At 40.2% G+C, this 12948-nt stretch overlaps 1 protein-coding gene and 1 long non-coding RNA gene across 2 annotated transcripts in view; one reads left to right on the top strand and one right to left on the bottom strand.

Annotated features, from left to right (window-relative positions):
- Positions 1-2049: 2049 nt before the first annotated feature.
- Positions 2050-12948, bottom strand: part of LOC103516852 (mucin-5AC) — a 15326-nt gene continuing 4427 nt past the window's right edge. Inside the window, exons 6-11 of the mRNA XM_026829140.1 lie at positions 10388-10397; positions 10137-10271; positions 9452-9544; positions 8812-8914; positions 7805-8070; positions 2050-2202 (exon numbers count right to left, since the gene is read on the bottom strand). Coding sequence (XP_026684941.1) covers positions 2149-2202; positions 7805-8070; positions 8812-8914; positions 9452-9544; positions 10137-10271; positions 10388-10397 — 661 coding nt within the window. The 3' untranslated portion in view covers positions 2050-2148. The remainder of the gene's footprint in view (positions 2203-7804; positions 8071-8811; positions 8915-9451; positions 9545-10136; positions 10272-10387; positions 10398-12948) is intronic.
- On the top strand, positions 5410-6639 carry LOC103516851. The gene is made up of 2 exons (XR_001809733.2): positions 5410-5893; positions 6101-6639. It is a non-coding gene; the product is annotated as an uncharacterized LOC103516851 (long non-coding RNA).

Below are 12948 nucleotides of genomic sequence, written 5' to 3'. Positions count from 1 at the left end.
ATTTTTTTCTCTCCTTTTGAAAGAAATATTCTTATAAAAAAAAATATTTATTCTGAACAATATACAAATTTATTGATAATTGACGAGAAAATAGGAATAAATTATTTAGAGTGGATATAAAGAAATACATTTTATGTGCGGTATAAATAATTCATGAAATATATACATTATTATTAGACTTTGTGAAGTTCTGGGTTTTTTTGTTTTTTATTTTCCACTCTCTCTTAGTCCCTCTCTACGCTCTGAGGAGAACATTGTAAATCAGTCGAAGGTACTTTTGTAATTTTAAAATTTAAAAAGTAGATTAATTTACCGGAAATCGAACCCGTTGAATTTGAAATGCTAGGATTGTGGCATTATCAGATCATAATTAAGGAGCGCTCCGCCCCTCCAAGTCAAGAAAGGTTGACAGCACTATATTTTTATACATTTTACGAAACTTATAATGTAAGCACTATAAGCAGACATTTAGTAAGTAAAAATTTCAAAGTAGATTCATATGAATATAATAGTTATCTAATATTTATGTATGTTGATCTATCACAATAGTACCACATGAAATATAAAATTCTTGTTGAAAATCACTTGGTATTTTGTTACCCATAATTTCAACTCTTGTCTTATCACTGCGTTAGTTCCAAAGGTAAGTCCCTTTTGTGTCATTTTATGGGTAGGACAATATTTCCAGAGCTATAAGCAGGTATTAACACAGGTTTTTAAAATTATAGTACTCTCAGAGTTTCAACCTAATTGTGACAAATTAAAGTCTCTTGGCTGTAGACTTTAAATGAGAGTAAGATGGCCGTTAAAAAAACGAATCACTCAATTGAAGAAGAAGAAGAAGAAGAAAGCGGTGAAATCATGAGATTATGATTAACCACTAATGGCCAGGTCCACAAAGTTAGTTTAAACTCCGTTTAAGTTTTAACTCTCGGATTAAGGGAATCTGACTGGTTGATTTTTAAAAAATTCAAAAAAAAAAAATGACAATCAGACCTCTTAAAGAGCTCACTTTGTGGTCCTGGGGGGGTAAGAGTGTTTATGATAATCTATTAACCCATTGTATCCCTTATGTCCCATTTCAGGTGCTCCGCCGGTCGAGTACTACGAAGGTCCAGGCCCCCTTCGGAGCAACAACCCTCAGCCCGCCCAACCTTACCACCCCTACAGGAGAATGTAGAACCTTCACCCTCTCACGGTGAAAGTGGCCAACTTTTGCTGAAGGTTGGTGTAAAAAAAAAAAAAAAAAAAAAAAAGATCGCTAAAAATTTCAAGCTACCGAACCGTCGACAAGCATAGTCCCCACCACAATACCCACCCCCGGAAGATAACTTTGGTAGCACACTGAAAAGTTCAGAAAGTGGGAGGAGTCAAGAGTGGGAGAAATCTTTTGCGCATGCGTGGGAACTTTTGCAGCTTTAGGGGAAATCGGGAAATTTTCCCTTCAACTTTTTCAGTATGCTGACAAAGTTAGGTCCCGGGGGTGGGCAGTCGGGCGGGGACTATGCTTCTCGACACATCGGAAGCTCAAAAAAATTTTCACGTACCCAATTTTTCCGTGAATTTATTTTTTTTAAATTTCGAGTTTTTCCTTTTTTACTTATTTTTTTTTTCTATTAAAGTCTCTTGGCTGTAGACTTTAAATGAGAGTAAGATGGCCGTTAAAAAAACGAATCACTCAATTGAAGAATTTTTTCTACTTCTTCATTTCTAGATATTTTCGTCCATATTTTTTCGAGTTCGATTCTCGAATATGGTTTTCTATTTCCTTATGAAACTTTCAATTATTTGAAATTCCCTCTTCCTCTGACCTTATTTTTCAGTTCTAGAATTTTTCTTCTTCTTCTTCTTCTTCTTCGTGATACGGCGATTACAGAGAATTTTCTAACGTCAAATGGAATGAAGAGGTTCTCGAATATGGTTTTCTATTTCCTTATGAAACTTTCAATTATTTGAAATTCCCTCTTCCTCTGACCTTATTTTTCAGTTCTAGAATGTTTTTTTTCTTCTTCTTCTTCTTCTTCTTCCTGATACGGCGATTACAGAGAATTTTCTAACGTCAAATGGAATGAGGAGGGGGGAGCGGTGTTTGGTTTCGAATCTGTCATTCCAATTTCTTATTTCTTCTATATCAGGTCGTTTGTAGGTTTAGATCGAGTCCAAGGCTCCTCCGGTCAGTTTTGAAGCGTATACATTTAATACCTGAAAACAATACAGAGAAAAGTATTAGATTTGGCCATGCATGCTTTCTTCGACTTCAAAAGCCAGCGAAGATAGCACATTGCACCAGTACTCAGTGGATCACTGAAGTTAGACAACGTTGCGCGTGGTTGGTGACCGGATGGGTGACCATATGGCCACTCGCGTCTCGCGTGCTGCTGGTTTTTCCCGGCCCCACTCAGAGCCATTTCACACTGAGCGGATTTTTACCGCCTGCAAAATCCGCGATTTCTTTCACACACAGCGGTATAAAAACAATTTACATTTACGTAGGTAACACTACTTCAAGAAATACCGCTGTGTGTGAAAGGACTCATTAAACACTCATTGACTAGGCGGAAAAAAACCGCGAAAGCGGAATCCGCGTGGTAAAAATCCGCTCAGTGTGAAATGGCTCTCAGGCTGGGTGAGGTTAAATTGGATACCGTAACATTGAAGTTATAAAGTAACAAAATGATCAGGCAGCCTAGTTAGCTTGGAGGGTAGCGAGTCTGCCTTGTAAACGCTAGGTCGCGGGTTCGATCTCCGCCAGGGACGGATTTTCTCCAAACCTGTCTTCCTTCTCTCTTCAATTTCGGGGCCACGAGACCTTAGCAGTAACATTTCCCTCTATCAATCTCTTGAAAGCCAGCCTAGTTAGCTTAGTTGGTAGTGCGTCTGCCTCGTAAGCGCTAGGCCGCGGGTTCGATTCCTAGCTTAGTTGGTAGTGCGTCTGCCTTGTAAGCGCTAGGCCGCGGGTTCGATTCCCGCCCGGGGCGGATTTTATCCTGATGGGATAATATTCGTTCTCGGAACGGCTGGCTTTCTCCTATCCTGTCTTCCTTCTCTCTTCAATTTCGGGACGATAAGACCTTAGCAGTCACAGTTCCCTCTGTCAAACCTCTTGGGAAAAAAAAACAAGGAGATATAAGCTATAATCCAGGGGTAGGGTTTCCTTATCAAATAATCCTCGCTGTCTGGTCTCACTGAAAGTGAATGTAATTCGCTAATTGCTCAACAAGTGAACAAGAATCCTCTCTATCCAATAACCAACTAGCATGTACGTACATTACATCTAGAACAAAATTTCTAGGTGGTCGGAATTTCATTTGGCTCAGTATATTATCAGAATCTATAGCAACAAAGGTTAACCCGTTGATCTCCCCAGGTTATGTGTTAACCCCTTTCATATCTTTGCGATGCATTGATAATGACTGAGATTATTATTCTCAGGATGCGATTGAAAAATTTGACCCGAGAACATTACTTTCCTTCCTATAGGATAAGGAAAGTACCTAAAAGGTTAAAAGTTAACCTGTTCAAGAGAGATCTATCCTAGTGCCAGCCATTCACGGTCAGACCGACAGACCTAGGTCTGTCAGATCGTCTGAGACGCGGTCTGAAGCTTTTTCCGCCACCCACGTTCAGATGGTCTGAGCGTGAGTGACTGGGGTAATGTGTCTTGTTATTTTATTGATACTTTAAGGTACCTACCATTGTGTCATATCTAGGTATATTTACTTTATGTCCTACTCTAGCCGGGTTTATGATTTCCTGCATTTCGCCCCGGGTGGGAATCGAACCCGCGCCCTTGCGCTTACAACCTCTAAAGGTAGAAACACGCTATCATCACGTCACGTGAAGTCATGGGGAGTCAGGCTGTCCTGAACAAAATTACCTACAATATTATATCTGGGCAAACTTTGAACTACATCTTTCTAACCCCCCCCATGACTTCACGTGACGTGATGATAGTGAGTTTCTATTTTAAATTGTAGAAGCACGAAATTGTAGACCCGGCTATCACGTATTATGTTTTTATATTTAATGTTCATGTATTTTTTACCTCATAAGTTGATTTCCTTGTTAAAGTGTCTTTTACTCCCAATAATTAAACCAACAACGTAATGAAAAGCCTGGGTTTTTTTCTTTTTTGTTGCATGAGACCTGTTTTAGTTAAAACTCCAATAAATAGAAGAGTTAATTTTTTGATAGTAAAAAAAAAGAGCGATTTTCGTCTTTGAGCTAAGGAAGTCTCCACGGGCAGTAATTTGGCGCCAGATGGTTGGTGCAAATTGTTCAGAAGGGGCCGGGGCGGTATTTTTCGTCAGTCTCTCAATTAGCCCAAGGGTGATTGCTGTGCTGACATTTGGTTTTGGCTAAAAAAAAAAAGCCTTTTTTTTTTTTTTTTTTTTTTTTTTTTTCGTTGCACGCCAATAAATAGAAGAGTCAATTTTTTGATAGTAAAAGAAAAGAGCGATTTTCGTCTTTGAGCTAAGGAAGTCTCCGTGGGCAGTAATTTTGCGCAAGATGGTTGGTGCAACTTGTTCAGAGGGGGCGGTATTTTTCGTCATCGTCGGTCTCTCAATCAGACCAAGGGTGATTGCTGTGCTGACATTTGGTTTTGGCTAAAAATTTTACGTGGATGCCCTTCGCACTCAACCTTTGTTATTTTTTTTAGCAAGGGGAATTTCAAGGTGATGTCTTTTAAAGTCCCCCAGCCAGACTAATCTGGTCTAATCCCTTACGCCCTTCTTAAATTGAACTTTTCAAATCAAACTAAAGGAAATGAGGAAAATAAAAACAGGTCAATTCTGAGCATAGAGCAGCGTTGCTTAACATTGTATTTATAATTTATAATAATACTGCACCTACATAGGGTAGGTTGGAAAATAAATTTCTAGCATATCACAAATGTAAATGGGGAGTAGTAGGTTTATAAATTGGTAAGAGGGGCCATAGAGTGTGTGAGATGGAATTATCAGACAGGAGTTATACAGATATTTACAATCAGATAATAGCCCAATAATAATAATAAAAAGTTGAAACAAAGTGTAAGAAAAGTGAGAAAAACTAGTATAGCTCGCTATACTGTAGTAATAGAAAGTAAAAAAATGCGTTAAGTAGATGATTGTAAAAATTACAAATAAATTAAACAGAGTGTCCAATTAAACTTCAATAGGCTTTGTATTAACACATATCTGTCAAAAACAAGTGACTTCTCACACACCCTGGAGCCATATTAACATCTAGGCACATAGGTAATTAATTTCATGTACAAAATATGTAGGTAAAAACCTGTATAATACATAGTTAGGTCATTGACGGCTTAAGTGATGACCATTTTCAAAACGCTTGTGTCCAAAATGACGTCACACTTACGCGGTCTATATTGCATCATTGAACGTCACTATGTCTAAACTTCAATAGGCTTTGTATTAACACATATCTGTCAAAAACAAGTGACTTCTCACACACCCTGGAGCCATATTAACATCTAGGTACATAGGTAATTAATTTCATGTACAAAATATGTAGGTAAAAACCTGTATAATACATAGTTAGGTTATTGACCATTTTCAAAACGCTTGTGTCCAAAATGACGTCACACTTACGCAATCTATTTTGCATCATTGAACGTCACTGTGTCGTATCTTCTATTTAGAGACCTTAGGTGTCTAAATATTTTATCATGGTAAAAGCAAAACTAAAAGGTGTCCCTCTATTTTCCATCAAAGGGGTGTCAAAAATTAAGTAGTTCTGTTGGTAGTAAATAAGGTTTGTTCGTTAACTCATTTTTTAGCCGTCCGCCCTACAACTGATCAAAGTCGATCAAACTTTCCCTGGATATCATTTAGGTTTAAAATTGGGCTTCGAATCTATCGAACGCGTATTTCTAGTCTTACAAAATTACGTCTATTCTATTTTCCATCAAAGGGGTGTCAAAAATTAAGTAGTTCTGTTGGTAGTAAATAAGGTTTGTTCGTAAACTCATTTTTTAGCCGTCCACCCTACAACTGATCAAAGTCGATCAAACTTTCCCTGGATATCATTTAGGTAATTAGGTTTAAAATTGGGCTTTGAATCTATCGAACGCGTATTTCTAGTCTTACAAAATCAGGTCTATGTTTGGGACATTTGCTGCCAAAGGTTTTTATTTTATGTGAAAAAATCCCAAGATTTTTTTTTTTTGTTTTACGGAAAAAAATACCTAAAAATATACTAAAATAATTTATAAATCATGAAAAATAATCTTGATGATAATGATGAAAAAAATAACGGGAAATGTGTGAATAATAAATAGCATTTTATTCTTTGTTACATAGCACAGAGACATAGGTAGGTATCGACTAGTAAAAAAAAAATCAATAATTTTCAGAAAAAAAAATACCTATTTCAATTTTCAAAAATAAATTTGGAGAAAAAAAAAGATCGCTAAAATTTTCAAGCTACCGAACCGTCGACAAGCATAGTCCCCACCACAATACCCACCCCCGGAACATAACTTTGGTAGCACACTGAAAAGTTCAGAAAGTGGGAGGAGTCAAGAGTGGGAGAAATTTCTTTTGCGCATGCGTGGGAACTTTTGCAGCTTTAGGGGAAATCGGGAAATTTTCCCCTCAACTTTTTCAGTATGCTGACAAAGTTAGGTCCCGGGGGTGGGCATTCGGGTGGGGACTATGCTTGTCGACACATCGGAAGCTCGAAAAAATTTCACGTACCCAATTTTTTCGTGAATTTATTTTTTAAAGTTTCGAGTTTTTCCTTCTTTACTTATTTTTTTTTTTCTACTTCTTCATTTCTAGATATTTTCGTCCATATTTTTTCGAGTTCGATTCTCGAATATGGTTTTCTATTTCCTTATGAAACTTTCAATTATTTGAAATTCCCTCTTCCTCTGACCTTATTTTTCAGTTCTAGAATTTTTCTTCTTCTTCTTCTTCTTCTTCGTGATACGGCGATTACAGAGAATTTTCTAACGTCAAATGGAATGAGGAGGGGGGAGCGGTGTTTGGTTTCGAATCTGTCATTCCAATTTCTTATTTCTTCTATATCAGGTCGTTTGTAGGTTTAGATCGAGTCCAAGGCTCCTCCGGTCAGTTTTGAGGCGTATACATTTAATACCTGAAAACAATACAGAGAAAAGTATTAGATTTGGCCATGCATGCTTTCTTCGACTTCAAAAGCCAGCGAAGATAGCACATTGCACCAGTACTCAGTGGATCACTGAAGTTAGACAACGTTGCGCGTGGTTGGTGACCGGATGGGTGACCATATGGCCACTCGCGTCTCGCGTGCTGCTGGTTTTTCCCGGCCCCACTCAGAGCCATTTCACACTGAGCGGATTTTTACCGCCTGCAAAATCCGCGATTTCTTTCACACACAGCGGTATAAAAACAATTTACATTTACGTAGGTAACACTACTTCAAGAAATACCGCTGTGTGTGAAAGGACTCATTAAACACTCATTGACTAGGCGGAAAAAAACCGCGAAAGCGGAATCCGCGTGGTAAAAATCCGCTCAGTGTGAAATGGCTCTCAGGCTGGGTGAGGTTAAATTGGATACCGTAACATTGAAGTTATAAAGTAACAAAATGATCAGGCAGCCTAGTTAGCTTGGAGGGTAGCGAGTCTGCCTTGTAAACGCTAGGTCGCGGGTTCGATTTCCGCCAGGGACGGATTTTCTCCAAACCTGTCTTCCTTCTCTCTTCAATGTCGGGGCCACGAGACCTTAGCAGTTACATTTCCCTCTATCAATCTCTTGAAAATTCAGATTGTGATTGAGGCCATTAGGTCACCCTACCAATTTATTAGTGTACTCACTCGATAGATGAAAGCATACTGCTGGGACGTGGCCACAGCGCCGGCCCTACACTGGCGGATATTGTACACCACCCGCGGAACATCCACACTGCGCGACGTCTCGAAATGCCGGATGAGAATGTCGCAGGCCAGGACTGTGCCGGTGCGGCCGGTGCCGGGAGAACAGTGGATGACGAGAGGCCCGGCCTCACGACCCGCGGCCCCTTTCATGTGGGCCCGGGCCTCGATTAGGAACGCGATCAGCGAGCTCTCCTCGTTCGGGACACCTGAGGGAGAAGAATGTTAAATGAGGTTATAGGATATATACCAATAATTTAGAGTAGTGTATCAAGTAGAGCATTTATAAGGTTATTGGATATCGAAGTTACTTCGAGGGAGTAAATTGTCCCTCCAATTGTGCTTAAAAATAGGCATGAGAATCCGTACTTCGCAATTATTGATGAACGAAATCGGTAAGTGTTCACAAATCTAGTCGTATTTTATTATGCCTCTCTGTGCGCAAAGAGGCAACACAGAGGTGATTTTTCATTCTTTGGGTGTAATGGCGCCACACTTCGGGCCACTCAAGTATTTTCAATGGTTATCTGAAAGAAGGCTTCTGAGTGAAAATTTGTAAGAAAAAATTCCAAGAATTAGAGTCTGTCTCTCATGTTAAGGGAGATGTTTTAATAAATGGGTTTCTGTGGGAATATGCTTTCCTATCTCTTTATTCTCTTTGGCGAAAGTGCCACAAAGAGGAATAATAAAATACGGCTTCATTTCAATTATCAGATTTGCCTAGAAAAGTGGGGCATTCATTATAATATAAGTATAAATTAAATTAAAGTTGTGGTTCAATATTTACCTGCAGTGGGCCAGTTGGTAAATCACACATGGGCCAGTTCTCGCCACAAGTTAGTCTCCAGCTTCTTAATTTAAAGTGAGGATATCACGTATTTTTCTCGCACCTCCAATAAACTGTGTTAATGTTGTGGGTCAATAATTACCTATTATGGGTCAATATTTACCTGTCGTGGGCCAGTTGGTGTACCACACATGGGTCAGTTCTCGCCACAAGTTAGTCTCCAGATTCTTAATTTGCAGCGAGGATATCACGTATTTCTCTCGCACCTCTCGCTTCTTGAGGGTTATCTGGAAATCACCGAACACTCGATGACAGTCCAGTACTTCGGACGGGGGCAGGTAGTCCGCACATTTCTCCACCTGGAAATGGAATACATAGAATAGAATATACCCTGCTTATGAAAAAGAAAAATTCCGTTGGTCCTCATTTTTCCTGCTCTATGACTTTGAAACATCACCCAAGTAAGCGCAACTGATCTATTAAAAAAGAGGTTTGGTAAAGGGAACTGTAACTGCCAAGGTCCCGAAATCGAAGAGAGAAGTTATCGTCCCGAAACAGGATAGGAAATAAAGTTTAGAATAAAATCCGCCCCCAGCGGGAATCGAACCCGCAACCTAGCGCTGACAAGGCAGACGCGCTACCAACCAAGCTAACTAGGCTGGCTTTTTTAAAACTTAATTAGTGGCTTGCACACCGCAGGTTCCGGGTTCGGTTTAGTCAGAGCCGAGATTTTTTCGGCTCTATCCTTGGAAAGCGGGGTGCACTCACAGCCTCATGAGGGCAATTGCGTATTTCTCTCGCACCTCTCGCTTCTTGAGGGTTATCTGGAAATCACCGAACACTCGATGGCAGTCCAGTACTTCGGACGGGGGCAGGTAGTCCGCGCATTTCTCCACCTGGAAATAGAAATAGAATATATAGAATAGAATATACCCTGTTTATAGAATAGAATACAGCTACATAGGGAAAAGAGTTGAGAGAATGGAAGTGAGGGCCGGAGAAAAGGTGGAAGGATTGTGTGAATCAAGACTTGAGTGAGAAAAAATTATCAGGAAACGAGGTACACAATAGGGCTGCCTTGAAGAGACTGACAAGAAACGCCGACCCTATTTGAATAGGGTCAATGATCGAAATTGGTGGAGAGGCTTCGTACATCGATACATCGACCCGTCCCATGATGGAACGATTATGGATTGATTGAAGGCTAGGAAGAAGAAGAGGAAGATTTTAGGTATTCTCGTTCAGGCAAAAAATAAATAAAAATAATAATAAAATCTCGAGAGAAATTGGGGCAGAAAACATTGAGCAATGGCAAGAAATAGCACAGGACAGAAGTGTATGAAGAAGCATGGCGTCTGAAGCCAAGGACCCTCGCGGTCTGTGATGACTACGCAGTAAGTAAGTAATATCGTTCAGGACAGCCACACTACTATCACGTCACGTGAGCTCACGTGACGTGATAGTGTGTTTCTACCTTTGGGTACTCACCGAATTTTCAAACAGGGCTGTTATCATGAGGATAACTTTAGACTGATGAGTCCAAATCATACGCCAGAAATCCTCTATGGTATTCTGTAGGGGAGCCTGGCATGCGATGTAGAACTTTTCTTCACCTTTCGGACCCTATAAAACAGTCGAGAATTCAGCAAAGATTAGAGATTGTTTCATTGCTCCAAAATAAAAATCCTCTATGGTATTCTGTAGGGGAGCCTGGCATGCGATGTAGAACTTTTCTTCACCTTTCGGACCCTATAAAACAGTCGAGAATTCAGTAAGGATTAGAGATTGTTTCATTGCTGCAAAATAAAAACAAGTCGTTACGAGTTTACTCCTAAAATTTTGGGACAATCTAATATATAAAAATGAATATTTGTTTGTTTATGCCTGACCTAAAAATAATTTGATATATAGGTCGACCAGGTTTGGATAAGTCCTTCTATGGGAACAGACAGAGTGACAGACAGACAGACGACACCGAATATAATAGTCCGTCCCTTATACCTTTTTATTACTATTGTAATAATAAAGGAAGGACGGACTAACAAGTAGTTACGAGTTTACTCCTAAAATTTTGGGTCAATTTTGAATAAAAAGGTATAACTTTACTCCGTTGGAAAAAAGGTCATGTATGAGTTTACTCCGCATAAAAATAAAATAAATAATAATAAACAGTCCAAGACAGCAGGTGGATCTAGAAACGGGAGACTGATATAGTCTTCAACGCGTACATGACCTTTCTTCGAGCGGAATTAACTCATACGTTTTTCGGGACATGGGAATAAACTCACCTTCTCCCCCCGTTTTGATATTGCCTCCTCAATGTATTTTCAACACACGAATATGTTATTAGCCTATCCTAATCCACTCACCAGTCCCGCCTTGCACGCGGGAGACCCGGGTTCGATTCCCGGCGGGGTCAAGAAATTTGTATCATCCAAATGATTGATTCCGTGACTGGCTGTTGCGGGGCCCACTCAGCCTCGTGAGGAAAATGAGTAGCTATGACATATAAATGCGCATAGCGACCGGTGCCAGCATGGTAGGTAAACATTGGATTTTAGGATTATTGAGATATTGGGAAAATCCTACAATGCTGCAGTGAGCACCAAAGTTGTGACATAATAACACAAAAAAACTGCATTTACTAGCTGCGCACATCGGGTGACCACAACAAAACTTCCGTAGGATATCGGAGCTGAGATCGACGCCATCCTTTTTTTGAAAGTCGGCTAGCCGCAACAAACCAGTAATTATACGACTAGAGTGACCATTCAATGAAGTTCATAAGATCAAATGTAACCCCAGGCTATAATCTTCTTTTTTTTCTTTCACCTTTGTTTTCCTACTCAAAGAGGAAAAAAAATGGTATTTTAAAAGAATTAAGTAAAAAAAGGGGGGGAGTGAGAAGACAAAAAAAGTGAAAGCAAACAAAATAAAGACAGAATCACTTGTTTATGTTCTTATTATGTTGATAATTTTTTTTTTTTTTTTTGTAGTGTAGTTGTCTGTTGTTGTTGTCTGTGCTGTTGTTGTTGTTGTTCGGATCAATGAGACCCCAGGCTCACCTAACCCTATGTCGTGGTTACGGAGTCTGACGTCCTCGTGTGGGTAATTAATCAGTTAACCCAGTGCACAAGATCTCAAATGGGAACCGGGAACGCCTAGCTTAAAATTAAACTTCCTTATCGGTAAATGACATGAGCTACTTTTGATGTACCTTGCTCTTTAACGGCAATCTTGGAAACTCCTTAGAGGGTGCAGGTGTATTTTACAAAGTAGTGGGTTAGATTATATCTTCAGTCGCGCTTACTAGGAACCATCAATGGATTCGCGGAAATTAACTTTTTTTTTTTTTTTATCAAAGAAAAGATAACAGTAATTTAACATTTTTCCCATCGCATTTTTAAAACAATGTTATAAACACAAAGGTATAACGTCAAGTAAGGTACGCATTCTTCCCGCGCGTCGAAGTTGTTGGCCGGTTGCGAATAGGGTCATTAGTGACCTGCATTGATATCCAAACCTGTCTAACAGAGAACACATCTTTTGTCAACTCGATGCATTCGCAGCCTGTCTCGCACAGGTTCGCCGGAGGATACCACGTTGGGCCGGAAACTGCTAGGCCAATTCAGAATTATGTCCCACGCGGTCTTTTGTGACCTGTTGCCGAGTCCCTCGCACTGAGTAGTTAAAGATTGAACCGGAGCAAAGGGCTCTTCTCAAGCTTTTTTTTTGTTGTGAAACTTTATTCAGTTATCTTTCAAAAAAAAAAAAAAAATTTTTTTTTTTTTCCAACTGTCCCTTGACATTGAACGATAGCCAGAAATGCAGGGCTTTAGCTTACTCTCTTCCTTCTATCCTATCCCCTTTCGGTCGGCAAGGCTTTTGTTTGTAATTAGGTAGTCCTATTTACGCGGGGCCGGCCTTAGCTTGGGCGCCGGATCGCGAATGTTCGTCCGGCGTGGTTGGTTTGCGATTGATCCGACCGACTGGAGTAAAAGAAACAAAAGAAGGGGAGTCTCACAGGGTGCGTAAGGGATTAGCAAGGGTCCTAACGAGGTCAAGGATAGCGTTCTTAGGGGCGCTAGACCGCCGGCTTAAGAAGGTGGTAGGGGTGGTGGGTCACACCGAACCCGGGCTTGCTTAACCGGCGGTCCCTGCCTTCTATTTTAGCGATGCCGGTTGCACTAAGGGTTAAGGCCCTCTGGGCCCAAGCTGAGACGGAGCCGCGGGCTTCGCGCTCACTCCGGGCTCCTAATATAGCTTTGACGGTTGTATACACGCCCACCTCACTTTATTT

The sequence above is a fragment of the Diaphorina citri genome, unplaced genomic scaffold, assembly GCF_000475195.1.
Source record: "Diaphorina citri unplaced genomic scaffold, Diaci psyllid genome assembly version 1.1 scaffold1681, whole genome shotgun sequence".
Taxonomy (NCBI): Eukaryota; Metazoa; Arthropoda; class Insecta; order Hemiptera; family Psyllidae; genus Diaphorina; species Diaphorina citri.
This window is presented reverse-complemented; position numbering and strand designations above follow the sequence as displayed.